The sequence below is a fragment of the Nanorana parkeri genome, unplaced genomic scaffold (assembly GCF_000935625.1).
Source record: "Nanorana parkeri isolate BGI_ZX_2015 unplaced genomic scaffold, ASM93562v1 scaffold1258, whole genome shotgun sequence".
In the NCBI taxonomy this organism is placed as follows: domain Eukaryota; kingdom Metazoa; phylum Chordata; class Amphibia; order Anura; family Dicroglossidae; genus Nanorana; species Nanorana parkeri.
The window spans coordinates 413408-436443 of record NW_017307526.1 but is presented as its reverse complement, the minus strand read 5'-3'; the positions used below and the strand labels follow the sequence as shown (position 1 = coordinate 436443).

At 37.8% G+C, this 23036-nt stretch overlaps 1 protein-coding gene across 1 annotated transcript in view; it reads left to right on the top strand.

Annotated features, from left to right (window-relative positions):
• The window catches only part of LOC108797301 (ephrin type-A receptor 3), a 122510-nt gene that overhangs the window by 32751 nt on the left and 66723 nt on the right, over positions 1 to 23036 (top strand). The window contains exons 3-5 of the mRNA XM_018568881.1: positions 10203 to 10327; positions 15588 to 15750; positions 21414 to 21516. Of these exons, the coding sequence (XP_018424383.1) occupies positions 10203 to 10327; positions 15588 to 15750; positions 21414 to 21516 (391 nt within the window). The remainder of the gene's footprint in view (positions 1 to 10202; positions 10328 to 15587; positions 15751 to 21413; positions 21517 to 23036) is intronic.

Below are 23036 nucleotides of genomic sequence, written 5' to 3'. Positions count from 1 at the left end.
TATATATATATATATTTTTATAAAATGTTACTGTTAGCCATCAATTAGTGTTCAAAGTTTGGAATGTAAGTGATACCCTTTATTGGCTTATCTCAAGATTTTACAGATGCAAGCTTTAAGGTTTCTTTTGGTCAAATAGCTAATGTGGCAAAACCTGTGTACATGCAAAATTACAAATTATACATGTAAAACCTTTTTTTTACAAATCTAAAAGGATCTTATGTTATAGAAGCATCCGTTAGACGTACGGTATGTCAGAATGAAAGCCGTATGTCGCAATGGTGGAAGATTCAGAAATAGAGGTAGCTGATGCTTTGGGCAAAGCTCTAATAAACTTGCACCCCTCTACCTTCTGAGTCTCCATTTTGGTACTTTATTGTGATCAACATATTTAGTGACCCATTAGGACGTAATGGGGGGCTGCAGGTAATCTCAGCAATTACAGAGAAATTATAGATGCTGGTTTTTATAGCAGCTGCTTAATGGGTTAATTTGCAAAGGGGAAATAGGTTGTTCACTTTGCACAGGAGTTTACCCTTAGCTTGGTGAATGAGGTGAAATTTCACTTGGCAAAGAATACCCAATTATGTGCAAGGTAGAGAAAAAAAACAGCTTTAGCAGAGCTTCACCTCATTCATTGCAAAGTGCAAATTCCCTTGCAATGTGAACAGCCTATTTGCCTTTAGTAAGTAATATCTATCTACTGATTGATGTTACATGGGATTTTCATTACATAATTTGCTCAGTTGAGTTTGGATGTTACAAACAAAAACAAACAACGATCTAAACCGCAGTGTCGACCACCATGGACCGCAGAATCTAGTCTTCAATTTAAGAATAATAATAAGTAGTCAATTGCAATGTATCTCTGTATTGTATATTGTATGCTATGGAGTAGTAATGATCATTGTTATTTGCACTGCCTTGCTGAATTTTCCTTCTATTCTTTATATTGTATGCTGGACAAAGATAATGATTTAATAGAAATAAGGTTACATGCCCTTTAAGTGATTTGGTGCTGTACTTTAAATGTACTGCCACTGTAGATAGTTTTCAGCTATGTTTAAAAGAAACCAAGAGAAATGTGAAGGACTTGCTAACCTCTATTTGAAATTGCATGTTGCCTGGCTGCCTCTGGCTTTCATATTTTGTTGCTGACTCATATCAAGTAAATGGTTTGTGAAGTCAGGGTAGAGGTCACATTCTAGCCATGCATACTTGTTCTGTATTAAAGTGACTCTGTCAATGACCGCTAGAATGGTAAGCATGAAGTCTTCCTGTGCAGTGGCTCTTTTTTAGAAAAATAAAGTCTCTAGTAAAAATTTATTTCAAACAATTTAAACCAGAGAATCAGCATAACAGTCAAGTGACTAGCATTTTTATATCAGAGATCAGCAATGACAGCCTTCTGTATTTCTCGTAGGCTTCCTTTAAAGCTATAAAACTGCTGTGCAATGTCTTTCTGTGTAATAGCCCTGTTAGAAGAGCCACCTATAGGATGAAACATAATTGTATAATTGGACGCCTTGCCCTGGTTTACTTAGCATAAAACCCAGAGAGATTTTTGAAGTAGTTCATGTGATGCTTTCTACTGGGGTTTGCTCCGCAGCCTCCCTCGTTGTAGGTAATAGTTGATAATATGCTGAAAATAGTCTCTTAAAAAGTCTGTTAGGCAGCAACTAATGAATAACTGGCAGGGGAGCATGTCTTCCAGAAAAGATTTCAATGAAGTAAAACTGTAAGATAATTACTATGGCACAGATAAATTCACCAAACAATAGGGATGTGGGCTGGATCAGACATCTCGGGAATGGTTCATTAAGCTGTGATATTGCTAATCAGTGATCAGATACACAGTAATTTACTGAGACTTCACTGGAAGCTCCAGGAAATATGCGTGCTGTAAATGTACATTTGGAGTCATTTGGGTCTATTCTGTAAGAGAATGTAAAGAAGAAAGATGTTGTGTGAAGAGACATAAATAGGAGACTTTTTGAAGTAGCAAGTACGCTTTCTGTATATAATATCAAGATTAGTTAAACTATATCTTAAAAGCAGAACTACAGTCAAAGCTATCAAGGTAAAAATTAATAGCCCATTAAAAGAAAAAAGAATGAAGCCATCTTTTGCTGTAATATTCACCTTCAAACCAGAGACTTTCACATTAGTGGAAACTAATAAGATAAAAATGAAAAACAAAAAATTAGGAAACCAGCTTTTTCTTTTAGTTATGAATGTCTGTGACCTCACTTCCTGTTGTCCTTCCAACCCAACATCTGCACAGGAAGATGTTGACAGAGATTAGGATTCTTACTATACTATATAAGCATAAGCAATCTATACTTTATATTGTAAAGCGCTGCGCAAGCTGTTGGCGCTATATAAATCCTGTATAATAATACTATACTTCCTTACTATAATATGAAATATGTTGTATTGCTGCCTGGGTCCCTATTGTGAAATGTCTGGACACAAAAGGGTTAAAAGTCGTTTTAGATATAGTATTAAAAATGTGTTCTAGTTTGTGAGCGCATTTTTACTTCATCTTTATATATTACAATAACTTTTGTATAAAAGTCATGTTTACCACTATCAGACGCTAAAAATATTATCTATGCTAGTCTTGATGATACCGGGTATATTGTATCTTGTTAATATTTTCAGTAGAGAAATATTGAAAGTAAAGGTTGGTTTCAGCAGTTAATACAGCTTGAAACTCCAAATCCCCAAAGTGCATTGGCTTACTTATCTTGTAGATTTTTTCATAAATAAAGACATATTCTAGACTCTCTCACAATTGGTGTTGCACCCTTACTGCTAGCTACTAGATTTAGGACCTCCCCCTTTGCCTGGGGGTTCTTTGTTATATGGGGCAGCGTCATCAGAACAATTTAATTTTGCTTCATTAATGTTACAATTATTTATAATACTGGTCATAATAGGAGATCTTAGCGCCTCATGGGTATACACAGACAGAGAAGCTCAACATTGTGCTGGTTTTCCTTTCACTGTCCACTAATCTCCATGGTTTTTATAGGTTCTCTTTTTTAATGTTCCCTCAGACGGTAGGGCAACTGTCATCTCATATCTTTGGGTAATTTTAAGTGCAAATTAAGCCAAAACGTTTTTTTTTTTTTCGTTTTCGAGAGTGGAGAGGGATTAGGACACTTGTCAGGTTTTTATTGCTGTCTTTGTCGTTGCCCGCCCCCTTTACTCTATCCAAAACTGAAAGAAAAAAAAATGCCTTCACTTCTACTTTAAGACAGAAGGATACTGACAATGACAAACACAGACTGACCTAACATACAGAGGCACATACTTTATTAAGGGTATATTATTATCACAATGTTAAAAAAAATTATAATAATGACAGCATACCAAATTACAAAGTTAAAACGAATACATATTTTATATATTGTCTCATTAAATTGCATGATATAACCAGAATAAAAGCACACAATTACATTTCCAGTCAAATGACAAATAAAAAGGAATGGGTGCTGTGATTCAGCATGGAAAAAGTATAAACACTGAGTGGTTAGAAAAAGAGTCATACCCTTTAAAATTCCAGTATTTTGCCAACAACAGCAAAACCTTTGGCGCTGGTGCCTTTGAAAACAGCAGGTACTCTCTCAGTAGAGATGATTGCTAATCTAAAGCTTAGCGCAGATTTTAACTTGCTTCAATTGTTTTAATACCTTCCTTACAAATTGTATTGTGATGACAGGAGAGAAAATCAGATGTAATCCAATAAAAGGGATTGGAATGCTCTGCAGTATGACTGAGACTTCTTTCTCCAGCAAATCCCTCTTTTCTTCTTTCGAACAGTGACAGGAAATCAGCAATGCTTCTTTGGTTGCACAAGTAAGCCCCCACAGTTGGTCTTTTCATAACATTCAACACTTTTTGTGGAGTTTCAGCATTAAAAGTGTTACTTGTCTGTGTAGCTAGAGCATTAGGCCTATAATGATTTCACAGAGATTTAATGCAGTTAAAAAGTAGAAATACATAGGATATACATTCAACCCAATTGGTTGGCTAGCTTAAATAAAAGCTTCCCATCAATAAGATAATTATAATGAAGGTTTGGTCACTTAATAAGTAATCTGCTGAGAATCTAGCCGTGCTTGTGGTACTGCTGACAGCCCATCCAATCAGTTTGTCATGGTACAGAGCAATGGTGTCCTCACACCGCATGCAGGTACCCACACGGGAGGACCAAATACGTGACCACACCAGAAACTGCCACTGAGCTTGTATACCATTTATTATACACACCAAAACAATCTAAACATAAACAAGTAATAGTGGCTAACTACATGTAACCACAAGCACATGCAGAAAGTAACAGGACAAGTAAACCCAGGGAGCAAAGTAAAACAAGGGGAGCTAAAGAACAAAGGTCAAGAAACGAGGGGGTACCAGGACTCAGGACTCAGGACATGGCAACCATACTGAGCTCAAGTCCTGACAGCAGGACTCCCCGGACTCCCAGGTAGCACCAGGTGGTGAATAATCGCTGACAGCTGGGAGACACCCACAGGTGAGCACTGGAGTTGCAGGTTCCAGCACCACCCAGTGGTGGTCTGGTACCTGACAGCTCCTGGCTGCCTGGAAACACCTGCAGGTGAGCGCAGGAACCGCGGGACCTAGTTCCAGCACCACCTGGAGGTGCTATGGTTCCGGACACAGTTCCCATTTAGATATCCACAGAGGAGAAAACATTTATTTCACTACAGACATACCTGGCCATACAAACCCACTTAAAAAATAATTGCTGGTGGTACTTTATCTACACAGTTATTCATTTTCAGGCAAAGCTTAATGTGGTTTCCACACAGAGTACTCAGCTTTTACCTTTAAGAAAAAATAACTTAACCTTTAACAAAGCAAGGCAATTAAAACTGAGCTTTTAACAAACAAAACCATAAGTAGAGATTTTCCATGTTAATGTTCCACATTCTATGTTAATGTTCAATGAGGTCATCCTTCACATTAAGAACCAATAGGAGGGAGACAGGAGAGGGTGAGGTTCAAGATGGACTTTTACAGGAAAACTTAAAAAATTTAACTTCAGTTGCCTGCATTTCTAAAGCTAATAATTATTTTCACTAAAGGTAACTATGGCGTTTGCTTTTTGTATGATATGTTTAGTTTGAATTGCCTAGATTTGTCATAGACCTAAAACTTTATTTTCTATGAGGTAACTGAAATATCTTGTGTCAGCTTAGCAAGTACACTACTAGGGACCAGTGCTATGGATATGTTTTCAGGGAATAGGGTGGGCATCAGTGGAAGGAATTCACTTGTAACATTAATTTTCTAGCTAACCACTCTGTTCTCAGTATCTCCCCAGTCTTTTTTAGCATCTAGAATCTCAGGAACTAGTGTGAATTCTATGAACCCCTTCCACCACCACCACAGCAAGCAGGTGTGGAAAGAGGTGCTGTAGTAATCAGTAAGAGTTGTAGTAGCAATAACAATGGTCATCACAATATTTTAGCAATGATAATGACCATCATAACTGGCAGTTTTTAGTTGAGAAGACACACTGGGATTTTTAAGACTGCATACAGGGTTAATTTCAGTGCTGGCTGAGATGACCAGCTCTGAGGGCAATACATCTACACTTCTAAGACAGCTAAACAAATTGTCCTTACTGAACATCCTGCAAAGGGGATCTTTGACTAGTGACAGCCATTCTGGTCAGCTCTTCTTGATTGGAAATATCACATGGAGTACAGGGTCAACAACAACTTAATCCTTAATGATACAGTACTGCATTTGTGTTATCTTCACATGAAACATATTTTATATGTTTAAATTAAAGAAGGGAATTATGTGAAGGTAGAACTCCTGATGTGAAGTACAGGAAAATCTGATGAGAAGGGGAACTTTTCAGTAAAGGGGAATCTCATGTGAAGGTGGCCATCTGATTTGAAGAAGAGGACTTTTGATGTAAAGGGGAGGACTGTGATGTGAAGAAGGGAGCAACTCAGAGCTATGGACCAGGAGTCATCTACCTCTGCCAGAATACAGTGGGTTTTGTGCAATGTCTCAGCCTTGGGGTTCCCATTGATAAGTAACATTTACGTTTCTTTACATGTTAGGGTTGTCTTGAGATTTTGCATACTTATAAACTGCGCTGTGACTGAAAAAAGGTTGTGAAACACTGTACTAAGGCATAGGTTTGTTATGATGTAAATGAATATGAGCTTTAGGATTACACTGTTTGTACTGCCAAGTGTGCAAGGTTTAAAGTGCAAGTTTATAAATTTGGTTGAGGGTTATGGTGTGGGTTAAAGCAAATGTAAACTCTAAATGAATGACATTTAGTTTGCTAAAGCACTGTGTATCATAAAAAATTGCAATTTAATTTTAAAAAAATATATAAACCTGTTTGGTTGGAGCGAGGATACACTCCTACTTGGCTATGTTTCCCCTGCTAAAGCTGTGTAGGAGCGGTTCTTTATTCCTATGTCTTGGTGTTAAAAAAAAAAAACTGTTGTGACATTTATTTTTCCTTCTTTGTTGCATATCATCTTTGATTGCCACCTTTGTAGGCAGTTCATGTCGGCATGCATGCACTCTAGAGATGGCTCAAGGGGTGGGTTTCCTAATGGTGGAAAAAACGTGGAACACAACTGTGCATTTGCACAACCATTTGCAGTCTCCATCAGGACATGTGAATCGGGTGGACAACAACTGATAGGAAGGCACAGAGGGTTGTCACAGTATGTACCTGAACAAGGACTTTATTGCCAGGATCACCAGTTATTATTTGAATGAAGGCTTTTAATTTAAAAATAGTAAACATTCTGTTTGAAATTAAGGATTACAGGTAGAGTTAAACATTTAGCTGACACTTACAGTGTCTGCCACTTACATAATATAATTAATAAAATATGCACCTGCAAAAAAAGATTGTAAGTATTTACCTCTCCCACTACCCACACTGCCAAATGCAGTCCTGATGAAGACCAATCACCGGTCGAGTCTCTTCAGGTGACGCTTCCTGCAGTGTCCATCTCCTGGTCCTCTGCTGCATTCAGTGATTGCTCTCACCAACCCTCACGTCACTACTGGACAAAGCAGTGACATAGCTATTCAGTGGAAGGGACCTCTAGCTATAGTAGCGGTGGCTACATTACAACACACACAGGGACCATGGGGAGCAAAAGGAGCCACCCTCCAAAAGGAAGGACAGTGTCAACATAAATTAGGAGATTATTTGAGAATCTACAACTGTAATACACAAATATGATCCATTTTTGTTAATATTTAAGGTACTGGAATGCATTTGTAACATTTAACTCCTGAGTTTAGTGTAACTTTAAGCTTGCACTTAAAGTATATGTAAACCAAAAATCTTTTTCTTAGTATGTTCGGCTTTCTTAAGCAAATCTTTGTCAATTTGTTGTAGTTTCTTTTCTGGATTCCGGCATTAACAGTACTTCATGTTACAAGCTGACAACACTAAACCACTGGCTCACAATAAGCAGTAGTGTTTGTCAGTCTGCAATGTGCACACCATTAGTTGGACATTAGACTGTCTATCAGATAAACAACCAAATGACCAATTGAAGGAGTGTGCTGATGCTTATTGTGAATCTGTGGCTTAGTGTTGTCAGCCTGCAACAGTAGGTACTTATGAAAACTGCCTTCAGTAAGTCATGTTGCCAAACATTCTAAAAAATAGATTTGGAGTTTACACACAATTTAATGATATATTCTGTATTTACCAAGATACAAACAATAAATGTTTCAGCCCCCTTGCAAGTGTTGTCACAGGTCCAAGATCCAGAACATTTGGTAGAAGAGCTGGGGCCTGTTCCCTAAGTACTGGGGCCAAAGGGATGCTATGGATGGTCAAATCTATTATAAAATTGGACTGCCTAAGTTCAAGTCTATATCTAAGAGGGTTGTTCACAAAGATGCCGAACGCAGCCGAGTGAATAACCCACCTGAAGTGAGCCAAACGCTGTTCGGCTATTCAAATCAGGCTTGTACGGCTGATTTTAGCCGTACATCGGCTGAAATCAGCTGTACATCGGCTTGCTTCGGCTGGCTTTGGTTCAGCCGAACATGCTCGGCTGAGCCGAATTGCAGAAGGAGTTCGACTCAGCCAATCCAACATCTGGATCAGCTGAGCCATAGCTCCGCTAGGTTACTCGCTGCTGTTCGCCCCTATTCTTATAGGGGCCGAATGCCAGTGAGTGAATAGCTGAATGCAGCCAAGCGGCATTCGGCTCGGCTATTCTGCTTGGTACCTCCGTGGTACCGAGCAGAATAGAGAATCAGTGAAAAAAGTAGAAAAAGAAAAAAAGTAGAAAAAAAAGGTTTAAAAATGTACAGGTGAAACTCGAATAATTAGAATATCGTGCAAAGTTCATTTATTTCACTAATGCAACTTAAAAGGTGAAACTAGTATATGAGATAGACTCATTACATGCAAAGCAAGATAGTTCAAGCCGTGATTTGTCATAATTGTGATGATTATGGCTTACAGCTCATAAAAACCCCAAGAACCCCAAATCCACAACCTCAAAAAAGTAGATTATTACATGCAATCAATAAAACAAGGATTGTACATAGAACAATATCGGACCTCTGAAAAGTACAAGCATGCATATGTACTCAGTACTTGGCTTGGGCCCCTTTTGCAGCACTTACTGCAATTAGTTTTGCACGATATTCTAATTATTCGAGTTTCACCTGTAAATAAGTGATAAAGCTTAAAACAATTAAGATTTCTCTAAACAAGAAAAAAAAACAATTAAAAAACAATTGGGCGGAGCTAACTGTTTCCTATTGGCTGGGACCTGCTAGAGTCTTCTAGCAGGTCCCGGCCAATGAATAACAATTGAGCAGAGATAGCAGTGACATCTAGCTCCGCCCAACTGTTTCCTATTGGCCGGGACCTGCTAGAGTCTTCTAGCAGGTCTCAACCAATGAATAGGAATTGGGCAGAGCTAGCAGTGACAGCTAGCTCCATCCAAGTGTTTCTATTGACCGGGACTTGCTAGAGTCTTCTAGCAGGTCCCGGTCAAGGAATAACAACTGGGCGGAGCCGGACATGACATCACAGCGGGCTCCGCGCATTTGTCATTGTTTAATGACAGTTCAGCGTCCCCAGGGAACCTGGGGATGCTGATCTGTCATTGCAACTAGGCAGAGCCAGCCATGAGACCATGGCTGGCTCCGCCCAGCTGTGAGTTGAGAGGCTTTCAGCCGGCCAATGTTCGCCCCGCTCCGGGTGTCACTTCGGCTCAGTCGAGCCGAAGCATATACCTTCGGCTCGGCTGAGCAGCTTGGCCAGCTTCGGAAGCTTGCGGGCTATAGTGAATAGCCCGTACAGCAGCCCTTCGGTTCAATGGCGGCCAAAGCTAGCCGAAGGATGAGCTGGAGCTACGGCTGATCCTACGGCTAACTTTGTGAATAACCCTCTAAGTCCTCTTGGTTATGATATAGACATGTAAATCTATTGTACTATTTTGCTTCCATGCATTTCCACAGCACAAAGAAAAAGCATTAGTGTAATAGGTCCAACCAAGCTGAAATAAATAAATGGAAATTACTAGAAAGATAAAAAGATTGAGAAAACACAGAGTTATTCAGCAAAGAAAGTTAACTTTTCACCATAAGAGTGATGAAAGTTACTTAGGAACACATTAGCAAAATTGTTTATAAAAACGCTTTTGAAAGTGTACAGTGCATGCATTTAAGGACACCAATCATTTTTAAATAACTACATAATTATTAACATCCATTTGAATTCCTGTGCCTAAGTTAACGGTTCACGTTAAAAAAATATAACATAAATTGTCATTCACTTAAAAAAATACAAAAAAAAACCTACTGACAGTATTCTAAATGTTCTTTCAGAATACACAAATACAGAACTCTATTAATTTCTAACCCATTTTTAATAGCACAAGTGTTTTCTTTAGTTACATTCTAGTAGCATATTAGAAACATCTGCTTGCTTGCCACCAGTTCACTGTTAATAGAAAATGTCAGTTCATTTGTCTCAAGGCCCAACATGCTTCGCGATAAGTGTACCAAGGCTATAACCCAGCTGCTATTTCTTGATACAAGTCCAGATGCACTCAACAATCATTTATGTGCAAACCTTTTTCTTGCCAACGATAAATATCAATTTCTTTCTTTTTTTCGCTCTCTCTTTCTTCTTTCCTGTACAGCTCCATCTCCTGTCACAGTAATTAGAAAGGACCGAACCTCAAGAAACAGCATTGTACTATCTTGGCAAGAGCCAGAACACCCAAATGGGATCATCTTGGACTATGAGGTCAAGTACTATGAAAAGGTGGGAAGAATGGCAGGATCGGCAAAATGTTAATGAATTCTATTGTTCTGTCCAAGAATAAGTCTGCTAAACTTGCAAGGTGTTACTGATATGTATTTGTGTGAGGCACAGAGTACTAGACAGAAAATATAATTCACAGATCTATTATAGGTATATGGTTTCACTCTGGCTTGTGTTATGAGAGGTATGGTGGGCTCACGCAAGTCTGTAGAGTTGATAATATAGTATTGCAGTTTGTCTTATGTTAATATGTTTACAGTAGGTATGTGTATCACTCTCAAGTGACTTTAATATGAGTGACTCCTTTAAATTGTATCATTAATGTGGTGATGAGTGATGTAATTGCTTATGTTCAGTCTTTGGTTATGTAATTATTGCAACATTCTTTAGGATCTTTTGGATAATATGTGGAGCAGTATTAGTGGCCTTGGTCAGGTTACAGCTTGAGCATGTTTCCCTTTCATTTGTATTTTTTTTTCTCCTTTCTCATCACTTACCTTTTCTACCTCTTCTCTCATTTCTTTTTTTTTTCTCTGTTATTCATTATTACTCTCATTTCCTCAATGGTCTTCACTTACCCATCCCTTCCTGTGCCCTTCCCTGTTCTCTTGATTATTACTATGTGCTCTACGTTTCCCACATTTTTACTGTTCACATTAGATCACATCAGCCAAAGTTACTTTAAGTTTTGCCCTAGAGTAGGGCATGGGTAAATCATTGTCAGTTTCTTTTTTTTTCTGCATCCTAGGAGATTTTCTTTTACTTTCTGTCCTAGAGATGCATCAGCAAGTGACAGACAATCTCTACAACACAGTTGTTGCCAGAAACATTTGCCCAATTGGTAGAATTACCCGGACCTCTCGTTCTATAAGATTTTGGCTTTCCCATCACTTTCTGTCTCGGTGACAATGGTCACCTAGTAAAATAATCAGGGTGAATATAGCTATCATGGACACAGGCAACAATAAAAACTTGTCAAGGTTTCTAATCCTTCCCCACTCAAGCCGATTCAAAAAATAAAGTTTGGGCTATATACAGTATACACTTCATATCGGCCTCTACTATTCACCATATGAGCCAAAAATGTCATCCTTCTTCATGGTAGGTGCTTGTTGCATGTTTATCTAGCACATGGCTAGATCCCAGATTTATATATTTTACATAAAAGTATTGTCATTATAAGAAAAATCACATAGGCATAAAAATGTTGTTAGTACAGTAGCAACTAGAAAGTTGATGTAACTATAGAACTTATCATATACGTCTGATTTTATTTTTTTCTTATGTTCTATGGAATGGTTAGGAGACCTTGTCAACCCAACTGTGGTAAAACTGAAAGTCCCATGGTAAAACGGAAAGTCCCAATGCGAGTAATCGCTCCCAGAGGCAGAGGCATGATAGGATTTTAAATTTCAGAACAAAGTGACGAGGTTTCCTCCCCCTGATCTATGGGGTTGATCTATGGGGTTGATTTACTAAAGACAAATAGGTTGCTCACTTTGTAAGGGAGTTTGCACTTTGCCGAGGAATTTTCCATTAGCTTGGTGAATGTGGTAACAGTTAATTTGCAAAAAAATAGCCAATCAAGTGCAAGGAAAACTTTTAAAAAACATAATTTTGCTTACCAAGATTGCATGAAGGAAGTCAGCAGACCTTTTTTCACCTCATTCACTTAGCTCAAGGTAAATTGCCAATTCCCTTCCGAAGTGAACAGTTAATTTGCCTTTAGTAAATCAAACCCTACGGCTTGATCACATCTACCAGTTGTATTTCATGTCAAAAGAAGGCAAATCATTATTTTCTGGGCTACAGAGAACCTTTTGCGATGGTTTCAGCATTAATGCTAATCATTTAGGTATTTTTGGGAGAATATGGTATAATTAAATATCAAACTTATAGCGGGAATGAATGCCTATTGTCTCTAAATAAAACATTTCGGCAGACAGAGCATATTAGGTGAAATTAACAAGTAACATTCCAGAGGCTTCATTGTATACTTTTTAAATGCTGGTTGAGTCATCACATTTCATGTGTTCATAATTAGCAAATAATGATCCCTGAGATAAAGTTTCCAAGGTGAAGGATTTCATTAAAGTGGTAAAACAGATATGAGCACATGCAATTGAATCCAGTGTCTGTGCTTGAGTAAAATTACAGAAGGTTCTTTTTAAGGCAGCAAGTCTGAATCTTTACTGTGCTCAAACATTTTATACAGTATACACTGCTACTCATTGGTTAAGTGGAGGACTTTTGGTTCCTTAAAGTCCATCTTACTATAACTTACCTGGATAAAAATAAAACTCAAAGGCCAAAACATTTTTTGTTCTGGATAGAGTAAAAAATGGTAAAACCTCTGTCAGGTTTTTTTGCTGTATACTAACGTGAACAGTCTCCTCTCACATCCTGTCTGTAGACACAACAGAAAAGAGAGGAGATGTCTCTGAAGATAGGGAGACCCTCTATTAGAAGGTCAAAAGTGTCCAGATAATCACAAGTTTACATAAGCCTTAGGGTATTAACAGCTCCATGTGGCTCAAGGGTGACCCCCTCCAATACCCACCCCTTGTTCTGTTTCTCCATTTTCCTGCTTACACTCCCAATCACTCAACAAGAATCTTTCCAAGAGTCAGATTATGCTTCACTGCTTATCCTATCTGATGATGCAGCTTATGTTATACTCCGATTGTTCATGGTATGTCTCTTTTTATCTGAAACCTTTATAAAATGTTTTATCAAATATTTTTAAAAGATCATAATGCAATATGGCTTTAACGTCCCTTGTTTTTCATATATGTTCTTTGAAGGCATCTAAAATAAGTGATCCTTGTTTACCATCTAAGATAGTGGTGGTTTTTATTAACTAAAAAGTAGATTTTTTTTTCTTTTTGATAGTATGGTGTCTATATGATAGGCTGCCTTTTTAAAGAGAGAGAGAGAGATTGCATCTTGTTTATTTATTACTTTATTTCCATAATTTTCTGGACTGATCTGCTTGAATATTCACCCATTATGAAGATGTTGATATAGTGTTATCAAATGAATTGCAATATTGACCAAATACCACAAATTCTAAATGTTGCCTGTTAAATAGATAACTTGTTCCTTCACAAAACTCAACTCTCTTGCCAGATCTGAAACAGTACCCCAAGGTTTAGAATAATCATCTTTCTATATAGTGTTAACTTTTATTTAAAAAGGTTGCACTGATTTGATTGTGGAAGATCTTGATATAGGCAAATATAAAAAAAAAACATATATGCTGTGCAGGCATAAAAGTGTTCTTTTGGTGACTATTTCCTTTCTGCTACACCCTACGCTTTCTTTCGAAAGTGAGAACACTAAACCACCTCTTCTGATAGCAGGGCAGCTTTTTCACCTGACATCAGCCATGTCCACAAGAACTACAGCAGGACGATCTGCGAGCTATTAGCTTGTGTATAAGTTGTTGGTCATGCCTGGCACCACCCCTGTTGTTTGTCCAATCCCGGCACTGGTAATACACCCAATAATTTGCATAAGGTGCAGCTTATGGAAGCTGTCGTTTGTTGAAATACCTACACTTTACACAGTAATGACATGCAGACCCTGAACAGTCCTGTCCTCTGCAAGGTCTATTCAGCAAGAGGAAGAGATCTGGGGACATAGAAAAAATATAAGCTATAAGACTCAGAGAGGCAAGTGAGTGCATTTTTAATAATATATTTTTGGAAACTGCTTTAGCATTGCATTGGACATCAAATTTGGAAATCTGTGTACATTATTATACAGTAGATGTACTGTAATGACACTTTTACAAATTTTGCTTTTTTAACTAAAGTTGTGTAGAAATATCTACAGCTGTCTTTATAATGCTAGCATGAACATATTACCTACCCATTTATAGATATGCAATAACTAACTAGTAACAAAATGAATTGTACTACTTTACATTGCAGCTTAAAAATCCACTAAAAGATGAAGTTTGGCTTTTAGGGACCAAGTTCCAGTTAAAAATGCTTCAAAAATATTATTCTGGTCACCCCAGTCCAATATCAACACATGTTATGGGCAATAAAATGTAGGTATGTAATCTTATAATTTTCAGAGTTTCCACAATTTATGGACTGAGCAAACTTCAGTGGAATTTCAGTCAAACTTTCAAATAAAAACATCAAAAAAGTTTCTACTTTTCTTCTTTTAGAAGTCATGATTTAAAAGTGAATTATCTGATAGCTTAAACTAATTACCAGATATTTCAAACTTCAAACAATAGTATTAAGGTTATGATAATAGATGTCAGATGTTTAATATTGTATTCTAACAAGCAGATGAAAACCATACCGGAACAATCAGGAATGCAAGACAAAAATGATGACAGTGTATTCAACTTTAACTCTGGACTAAATGCAATAGGAGAAAATTAACTTTGCTGGTTGTTCCAATATTAAACTTGTTATTGCACTTATTGTAGTTGTGTTTGATGAATCACTGATTTCAAGAATCATTCATGAATTAAAGTTGAACTCCAGGCAAATATAAAACACTAAATTAAGGAAACTCTGTGTCTATATGTACATCATTGAGAAGAGGTTAGACTGGGAGAATGAGAAGCAGCAGAAGCAACCAATATGGGTGGATGCAGTGCTCATGCACTAACAATGGATGTGGATAAGAGAAAAGAGAAGAGTGACAGTAAGATGAGTTCATCAGTCTGCTGCTTCTCCTTTCACTCTCCAGTCACAGGCTGGGGGAGGAACAAGGGGAGGGATCTGTGAGTGTTACTTAAAGCTAAACTTCAATAACAAATGTGGTGCTTCCCAACACACACACACACAACTAGGTCTAATTGCTTGTTTTGTCTATGGGGTAAGGAATAAACATGAATACTTGCCTTGTTCTCCTGGCAGCCAGGGCTCTTCTATGGTCTCATTTATGGGCAAGCCCTTAACGTCCTCACGTATAATCTAGGACTGCTGCAATGTATTTTGTGTTGACTGGAATTCAACATTACCTGTAGCAAAAAAAAAAATCAGACAGGTCTCCTGCCCTGCCAGATATGGCCATGTTGTGTGGCAGAGCTAGGTAAATATCTTAACTGATGAATAGAAATACAAATGATTTGACAAGTAAAACAGCTCCCTATATGTATTTTTCTGTGTATTTAGCGGTTTGCCTGGAGTTCATCTTTAATGGTGTTTATTTTCATAAATATTGGCTCAGAAGGCAATATGGATATTTTATTTGTGTAGATTTTAATAGCCAAATGTCTTTTCCCCAAAAGCAGGAACAGGAAACAAGTTACACCATTCTGCGAGCGAGAGGCACCAATGTGACGATTACTGGTCTAAAACCTGATACCACATATATCTTCCAAATACGAGCTCGAACGGCAGCTGGCTATGGATCAAACAGTCGCAAGTTTGAGTTTGAAACAAGTCCTGACTGTACGTATTTGCTTGTTGTGAACATCAATCTAACATTTAATATATATAGTATTTTAATTCATTTTAGTGTTTATCAGTTATAACCTATTGAACTGTATCTTCGTATATCTTGTTTTGAATACTGAAAATGTACTCTGCTCTAGTGCTGCACTGTAGTTTATCCCAGTGGTCAATCTTGTAGTCTAGGATCAGTTAGGAGAACAAAATAATTTTGGATTTAAAGAAAAAGGTTAAATCACACCCCAATTATTTTCAGTGATACCTTTTATATATTATCACATAGTTCAGTGCTCCTTTCCTTTTATATGCTGTTTATGTTATGTTGGATTACTGTGCCTTTTTATCATTAAAAAGTAGACTTTGACCTCCAGTCATGTGATTGTGCCAAGGTGCATTTCAGAAAAATTGTGTCATCAGTTTTGAGCACTAAACATACACAATTGTGCGAATTACCCCCCTCCCCCACTTCATGGTTACTTACCTTCTCCGAGGATGCAGCCTACGGCATTGTCTGCAGTATGATCTGTACAAATCTAGTGGTGGACTGAGAATGCATCTGCTCTCTAATGTTTCTTAGACTTGAACAGGACTATGGGGGTGATTTACTAACCTAAACACACACACACACCAGGTGTGTGTGATTTTCACACAGCAAAACGTATTTATCAACCAAAAAGTCTCTAAAAGCATATTTCCACTAATGCCATATATGGAAAAATCATGCACATGATGCATATATAATGCTGCTTCACAGTTTAGACAAAAATGGTTAGCTCATGCATTTACATTCTTGCATTCATCAACGCAAGCAACATAACATAGAGCTAATTTACACCACATTACCTTGCAATTCATTGCAGGGCTCTGCACAACACACCTGCTGGGTGTGTACACACTACAAAGGTGTTTCGATTCCTCCCATAGATCATGCTGGGAGGGAACACACTACAGAGGTGTATACACATTCGTGGTGTGTTTAAAAGGTTAGTAAATACACCCCTATGTGTCTATAGTACATGTACATCTCATGAGATCTTTACAGGCTGGGATGCAGACAACATGGAAAGTTGCCTCCAGAAGAGATATTTAGGCATTTCCTAAATACCTTCCTAAATGGTTAGTTGTGTAATTATGTTTAATGCTCCCAACTGACATTATTCTTCCAGATTGCACCTTCAAGCCTTGGCACTTTCACATAACTGCTGGAGATCAAGGACTGCTTTTTGATGACAAAAAGACACAGTTTTAAAAAAGCCAATTGCTGCTGCATATTGAGTATTCATGTAGACTAAAATTAAACCTAGGTCAACAGAGGTTGGTGCTGGAGAAGATGTTTTTATCTGCCACCTGTATGTTGAAGTCGTTATATTATTTTTTTTTGTCTAATTTAAAGTGTCCTAAAAGTAAGACCTAATTCTTGGAAGAAATACCCTTGCTGCAGTTGAACTCTAAATGTACTTTAAGCCAAATAAGTACTCATCAACCTCTTGTATTGAGGCCCTCTCATGGGTTCCCAATGAAGACTTGGAAACAAAACATCACATAAAGTATACTCACCCATCAAGTTTTGGTCACACCTCTCAGACTGGCTGAGGTTATGTTATTGCTGGGGGCCATTCAAACACACTTATATCAGACAATATTGTCTGCCAGGAGGCCCTGATCTGCTCCTGGCATTTAACTATTGGCAGCTGTAAACATAAAAGAAGCATTAATACCCTTTTACAGAAAATCTTGCTACAGAGATTGGTGAGGGCTTATTTTTTTATAAATTTACAGCTTGTTATGCATATGTAAATACATAAAAGTCCATAGCATGGCCACAGTTCTACTGTAATGTTGGCCCCAGAGCTGCTTATTCTTGCTATCCATTTCTCTATCTGCCACTCTGCTTGCCTTTTGAAAGCACAAAGAAGTCTGGGTAAGCTTCAAACTACAACCAGTTAACTCTTTACCAAATTCCATGTGACAGCACTACGTTTCTGAGTGGACATTTGAGTGGACTGAGTGGACATTTGCCAAGCACCAGTGCTGTCATGTGGATATAAGAGCAGTAAGTTCAATTTTACCCATCAAATGGGGCATGTCACTTCACTTTTACTGGCCAGATGGCAGAGGGGAGTGAAGGGAAGGTAAGCAAAAGCAGAAAAGTACAGGTTTAAAGTGGGGGCTCCCTCGCATCTCATCACAAAAAAATGGCCTGAGATGTAATTTTTTTTATAAATGAAAATAATAGTACATTAAATGGCCTTAGAATTAACATTTTATTATGCCATAGCCATTGCAAAATCCATGCTGAAAAAGGTGGTGAGGTAGATTAGAGCGAGCAATATAACCCTGTAAAAATCAAGTACATTGTTAAGGTATCCAAGTAGGACACCTATCACTGAATGCTGGGTAAAGTGCTCCCAAACTGCTGCATGCAGGAGTTTAGCTGTGAACGCACACCCAGAATCCCCACCGGTTTGCTTACAAACAGAAGCCTCCGGAGATCTGTCCTGTTATTTAGAAGCGTTAGCGCTTGTATGCAAACATCAGCTGGAGGTTCGGGTGGGCAAGCTGGCCAAATATGGTTTGTTTGCCCATTTGCCAAACTTTGAACAGGCTGGGTTTGAGTCTTGCTCATCTCTATCCAGCATGAAAAGAACAAAGTGACAATTTGATCTCGGCATGTCACCATATACTTAGAATACAACTGTCTACACAGCAGGAAGTTTTAGTGTTAGACTTTTATGCACCAAATGTGCCATCATCAGGATATTTAGTAGAATCCTGAAAATTGCACCATTGATGTATGCAATTAAGAAAATTTTATATTTTACCCTTTAAGATATCTAGCATCCTGTTGTATTGTGCCAAAAGGACTGCTATACGCATCATTAGTTAGTTATCAGAGTGCTTCACTCTCAGCACAAGTGTTGAAATAATCCGGCTGTAATTGGGTGTAAAAATGATGTCCTAACCCACAGTCATGTAAACACACGTTATTAGTGAAATACAATATGCCACCCACAGCTACATTGTTAGCATGGACTAGCGCTGGACCCTTGCTATTATTTTCACATGTGTTTTATCAAGTGAATTAAACTCAATTACACAGTTGTTCTTTAGATCACCAACTTGCTAGTTACTTTAAATAAATTTAACACACATTTGTTTTTGTTCTTTTTAAGTCATGACTGCTGTTTTTAAGTTCACTATGTGATTTGTTACAGAAAAACAGACTAAGGATTTAGCACTCCTGCCCAGCGTTAACATGAGATTTTAAAATTAATTGGGGTGCCAGTAAACTAAGTGAGGCTGTTTTGGTTAGATTTTACACTATTTTTTCTGTGAGCGGACTTGCCAAGTAGCCAATCTGGATTTTTATTTATTGAGAACAATGACCAGCTTTTCAGGATTTAAAGAGACATCAACACCAATTTATTTTTTCAATGGCTTGTTAATCTGGCTTGTTTGTATGCAGTACTTGACTCTCATTAGCGCAATATTTCTTTCAGATAACATCCCAGAAAGGCTACTTAAACTATATGATATGGCACAAGCCTTTTCTAGTTATTTTAGGAAATTGTAAAATACATATCGTTAAAGAACACATATTCAAAACAGAAATAGTGTTATGCAAAAATCCAGAGCAGCCAATCATCATTCTGTCTCAGAGATTACAGAAATGTATATACTGTGCGAAAGGAAGAAATGTATTAAAAAAGCATAACAGATCTGCCGTTTCAAACTATAAAAAGTTGTATATTTATTACCTACACCATTCTTTGATTTGCCATTTGTGCTGAGTCATCTACTGCTATACTGTGAATTGCCTGCATGGCTTTGTATTTCCTGCTGTGCAGATCTATTGACAAAACACACGGGGGAAAGTTATCAAAACTGGAGCAGCTTTGTAATTGAAAGATAGAAGCTGGTTGGTTAATATGGACAGCTGCTCCAGATTCTGTCAGCTCTAGTTTTGATAAATTCCGCTGATAGAGTCAGTAGAGAGACACCCCCTACCCCCTCTGATTCTATTTTCAAAATACACTAGCTCAGCTATCTATCTCACAGAAGATATATTAGACGATATCCATTTGATTGAAAATAAATGACTATTTGCTGTCTCTAACTATATTCAGTCTTATATGATGTGAAACATCCACAATGTTGCCAGAGAGAATGTTATATTTTGCAGGTAATTTTACTTACTATGTAATGGGATACTAAGCAATTTTATGAATATAATCTCTTACTGCTGCCTATTTTTCCTTGTGCTTTGAGAGCTATCCTTACAGACTTGGACCAATATAAACACAGCTTTGTTTACATTCAGCTTGATCGCATTTGCACTAATTTAATGTATTTATTTCTAGGAGCCATAATGATGACTTCTATGTTGCACTTAAGTAATCCCTTGAGAAGCTGACCACAAACTGTTTAAAGCAGTCAGCCTCTTCTTGAGTTTAGCAAAAAATCTTTCCATCCCGCATCCCATATGACTTCAAGTTGTGGGAAGCAGAATGTACATCTACAGAGATCCCTTCCTTGATGACTTTCTTGCACAATGTACATCTACAGAGATCCCTTCCTTGATGACTTTCTTGCACAATGTACATCTACAGAGATCCCTTCCTTGATGACTTTCTTGCAGTCTTTCAGTCCTGGTCTGTAGACGTGCCCACTACTCTGTTGCTAAACATATGCATTCTGTGGACACCACACACAATCCAGTTCCAAACCAAAAATCCTCCTATATGCTTGTTTCTTTAGGACCTTGTTCACAAGTTCATAGAAGGGGGCTCAGCACACATTCTTAATGGCAGTCAAGCTCTGGCCTGGAAAAAGTTTATGGAGCTATATGGCTCTTTATGCTCAAAAAGCTAAGGGAAGATTCAACTTTGTTTTGCACTACAACAGCATCAAGGTTATTGGCCCAACCTCAAACTGCATGCTAAATAAAGTCTATCTCACAACATTTTGTATCCAACACAGAATCAATCAGAATCTAACACAGCTAGAAGTAGTTAGTCATTTATCCAAACATTCTGTAATGTGAAATATGATGCATCACTCATCCAAGAGGCTTCCTCAGGTCAAACATCTTTTGACATAAGGTAGCCACTTCAAAATCATCTGCAGAACTTCACCCAACTTCATTAGGTACACACATAATCCATTGGAGCTGCTAAGGATTGTAATACACCAAAGATCATGGAACTCCATAGATAAGCATTGTATTCACCTAGAGCAGCATCACTTTATCTATCTATGAATGTCCTTAGAATAAGATCAGATTGATCTGTAGCTGCTAAAGATCTCTGCTACAAACTTACTGGTGTGACATGTCCATAACATTGTTCAGAGCTGGCCTGAACGTCATAATGATACATTATGTCCTGCATTCAGAACCGTGGTGTCCGAGGGCTGGTGGTGACCGTTGCTGCCTTGTAGCTTCCAGTAAATATTCCCCTGCAATTCACTATATTAATAAAAAATATACATTTCCTGGCAATTATTAGTTTTTAGAACATAAAGGGAGTTCTTCCATAAGGCATATTACTGCTCAAGTTTTGTTTCTATTGACAGGATTTTGCTGATTTTTGTCATCATTTTCTAAAGTCACTCGTGTGTCACTCCTGATGAACTAACACATTTTCTTCTTTTTATCCTTTCAGCTTTCTCCATTTCCAGTGAGAATAGTCAGGTTGTGATGATTGGCATCTCAGCAGCGATAGTAATTATCCTGCTCACAGTGGTTTTATACGTGCTCATTGGAAGGTTAGTTGTCTAACTTTTCTGCTTCTATAATATACATTGGATGTATATTTTTTTTTCCTGGGCTTGTCCACATATACATGCATGTTTGTGTCATTTATTATTGGAGATGTTAAAGTGTATTCAAACGCAAAACTTTTTTTGTTTTGGGTATAATAGGGAGGGGAGAGCAACCCTGTTACATTTTTACTGCTAATAAATTACATAAACCCAACATGTATTCACCTTGATAAAGAGGGCCATTGGGCTCTTAAAATGTGGGTAGTATTGTTGCTGATATAGGATTTCAGTAAATCTGACCATGTAGGTAATCAGTTTGGCATGCTGGCTTTTTGTCATTTATTGGATTTGTATGGTGCCACTGTTTAGCAGTGTACCCAACCATTCTACAGGGGTCACTGGATGTTTGTGCAGTATGGCGTTATGTACATTGGATTTTTAGTGCTGCCCCTAGTGACCATTGTTAGCACAGCTAACGGCAAAAGAAGATCTAAAATTTGGAGTTGCCACCCATACTAGAATAGAAAGGAATTCCAGGTTCCAGGGTTTTTAACCCAGGTAAAGCGAGTCACTAGCACTCCAGTGTAAATAACAAAGTGTCTCATAATCACAGGCGATGTTTCGAAACCGCAAGGTTCCTTCCTTCTGAAACGTCACTTGTGATAATGTGACACTTTGTAGTCAATAAATATTGACTTGTATTTATGTTGGAGTGCTAGTGACGTCTGTTTACCTAGATTCATTTTGCGGAGACATCTGCTGTAATTTTAGCACCCACCCACATTTTCTGGGTTCTTTCACCGGTCAGGAGTGCAATGGGCTTCTACGTGTTTTGAGGGGTTTTAACCTTCACTTACTTATCCAAAACTAGGCAATTCATACACTGTAATATAGGGAAAAGCGAAAACCCTATCAGGTTATTTTTGCTGCATGTGTCACACTAGCAATATTTTCCTTCACTTTCTGTCCTGGGGATCCAACAGGAAATTAGAAGAAATTTATTTAGAGTGAATTGAATTCCTGGCTTAGAGATGTGCCGTAGGAACAGGTATCCCCTATTGGAGGATTCTCTCTGCTGACAACTTAAAATGTTTGGATCTCTGATCACTTTCTGCTACGGGAACAAATTGCCTCCACAACAAATAAAAAGATGAATCTTCCCAGTGGGTACAAAAAGAGAAAAAAACCTTCCCACTTGACAAAGGATCAAAAACACTTGACAAAGGGTCAAGCAGTTGTTCCCTACATTTCTCAAAGGGACTAACCCTCCCCTACTCTATCCAAAAATGTATAAAGAATGCCTTTACATACACTGTAATAATCAGATATATGTACATTTCTGTTAGAGGTAGGGTATTTTTCTTTTTCAATTAATTTTTTGTTGTTGGAAGTTGTAAAGTTTTCACTGTACAACCAGTATGAATGACACTGTATATACAGAAGGTTATTCAAAAGTTAAAGTTTGTGAAACATAAAACCAGAAATAACAAAATACTCAAATTACAGAGTCATAAGTAATAGTC